Source organism: Thermobia domestica, chromosome 10, assembly GCF_964235325.1.
Source record: "Thermobia domestica chromosome 10, izTheDome1.hap1.1, whole genome shotgun sequence".
In the NCBI taxonomy this organism is placed as follows: Eukaryota; Metazoa; Arthropoda; class Insecta; order Zygentoma; family Lepismatidae; genus Thermobia; species Thermobia domestica.
In genome coordinates this window covers 88,390,786-88,392,732 of record NC_137463.1, presented here as the reverse complement: position 1 = coordinate 88,392,732, position 1,947 = coordinate 88,390,786, and the positions used below count along the sequence as shown (strand labels likewise).

General features: G+C 38.3%; 1 protein-coding gene across 1 annotated transcript; it reads right to left on the bottom strand.

The window, feature by feature from the left end:
* Positions 1-435: 435 nt before the first annotated feature.
* On the bottom strand, positions 436-1,137 carry LOC145661537 (uncharacterized). Its single transcript, XM_081726859.1, has one exon. It carries the CDS (start codon positions 1,135-1,137, stop codon positions 436-438), a length of 702 nt encoding a protein of 233 aa, XP_081582985.1.
* Positions 1,138-1,947: the final 810 nt, after the last annotated feature.

Genomic DNA, 1,947 nt, shown 5'->3' with positions numbered 1-1,947 from the left:
ATGCATGTAAACGCATCATTGATAACCACATCCAACACAAAATATTACCGACAAATAAAAATAGCAACACAACCACACACTTTTCAGAAAAAAAGCGAGCACACCATACTTGTTGAAAATATTGTCAGATAAATATAAAGCTCATAAATCACATATAGCTACTGCAGTTATCGCTTCTGTGTATTGTAAAATTTAAACACTGACAAGTATGCACACACAAATAGACATAGGACGTTGAAACACACGCACACAAACAATTCAGATGCACACAATATTCATACTTGGATATACATTTAACAAAAGGGGATATATGTATTAATAAAATAGTAAAAGAAAAACAAATCTCTAACATATCACACACAGTACAATATGTACACGTTCCGTGCTGCGATATTATGCCACTAACTGTTGGAGATATTCGCTATTTCTGTGTCCTCACAAGCTATTAAGTTCGGCCTTGGTAGAGACGAAATGTCTAGTTCCGTTTTTAAGGACAACTATCTTTCCGTCTTGAGTATACACCTGCTTGTAACCATACTTCTGAACTGCAGAACGCAACAATTCCAGTCGATGATGGCACAAGTCTTCTTTGATGGTGATGTTGGAGCCCTTCAGTTTTCTTTTATTGCTGAACACCTTAGCCCTGGTTCGGTAGCTTGCAAACTTGACAATTATTGGACGTGGTTTTCCTTCTAATTTGGGTCCAATCCTGTGACTTCGACTAATGTCGTTTATGTCCATGGGAACACCTAGCCGCTCTTCAAACAATTTGATGGCTATAGTGTCAGTATCTTCATTTCTTCCTTCCGGTATTCCGAAGATCCGAAGGTTTTCCCTCCGCTGGTATTGCTCCAGTTCCACAATCTTCTCTTGCAGACCACTAATTTCTGCGTCCTTGTTCTTTAGCTCTTTCCGACGGTCATGCACTTCTTCAGAATTGAACTTAAGAGTTTCTTCCAGTCTTTCCACCACTACTTTCGTAACTGATTCAATTATTGAATCTACGATTAGTTTTAAAATTTCAGGGGTTTGCACCACTGACTTGACTTCTTCGCAGATTTGCCGTACGAAATCCTTTTTCTCTGCTTCGAGCGCACTGTTTCCTTGGGACCCTTTGATAGCCTTAGAGGGAGCCATTTTACTGTGAAGACTTCGTACAAAAAAATAACTGTAAATTAGGAAAGTAATATTTGTACAAGATTTTCACTAGATAAGAAAACGTTATACTGTTCTTTTATCTATAACTGAACTATGGAAACATAGATTGCTGCGAAACACTTCTTCCACTGAACTTTATGGCATGAAAAGCACGGAGCGCGATACGTGCACGTCTAACCACTAGCCATCTCCAGACTGAAAAGAAAAAAGTACGAAAAATTGCCTAGAAAAGCGAAACCCACTAGGATTGTAAAAATGTAATAAAGACAGCTTTACGTTTGATGGGGCCTCACACTACACAAAAGTACAACATTGGCGATAATTCAAGCATCAGTAGCCATTTACGAAACAGTTTATTTGCCACTTGCCGTTTGGCCCAATTAGCTCGAACTATCGAAACTCTACTGTATACCAATAAACGCCTAAACTGGCAAGAACTGACCCGTGTTAGCAAGTCCCTCATCTGATATTTGAATAGGAAACAATTTATAGTAAATTCTTTCTTTTTTATATGTTCTACACGTAAAGCAGGGATGTAATGGAGGGTATACGGCGTATACCCGCCTCTAAGTTTTGGAAACTATCATATAGCCACCCAAAATTTAGGAAGTACGCAGGTATACGCTACATTTGATCCATAGTATACTCACTGCATTGGAACAAACAATTGTTTTTCATGTACTACAGTATATTTCAAAACAAAAATTCTCCCTAAACAGCTAGTCGTCAGACTGTTGCCGCGAATGATGTCTAAATTCTTTTAAAATGTTTGTGTTTTCGAAGTGTGGG

Excerpts from the sequence above, each read along its gene's own strand:
- LOC145661537 (XM_081726859.1), bottom strand. The coding sequence starts at position 1,137 with ATGGCTCCCTCTAAGGCTATCAAAGGGTCCCAAGGAAACAGTGCGCTC.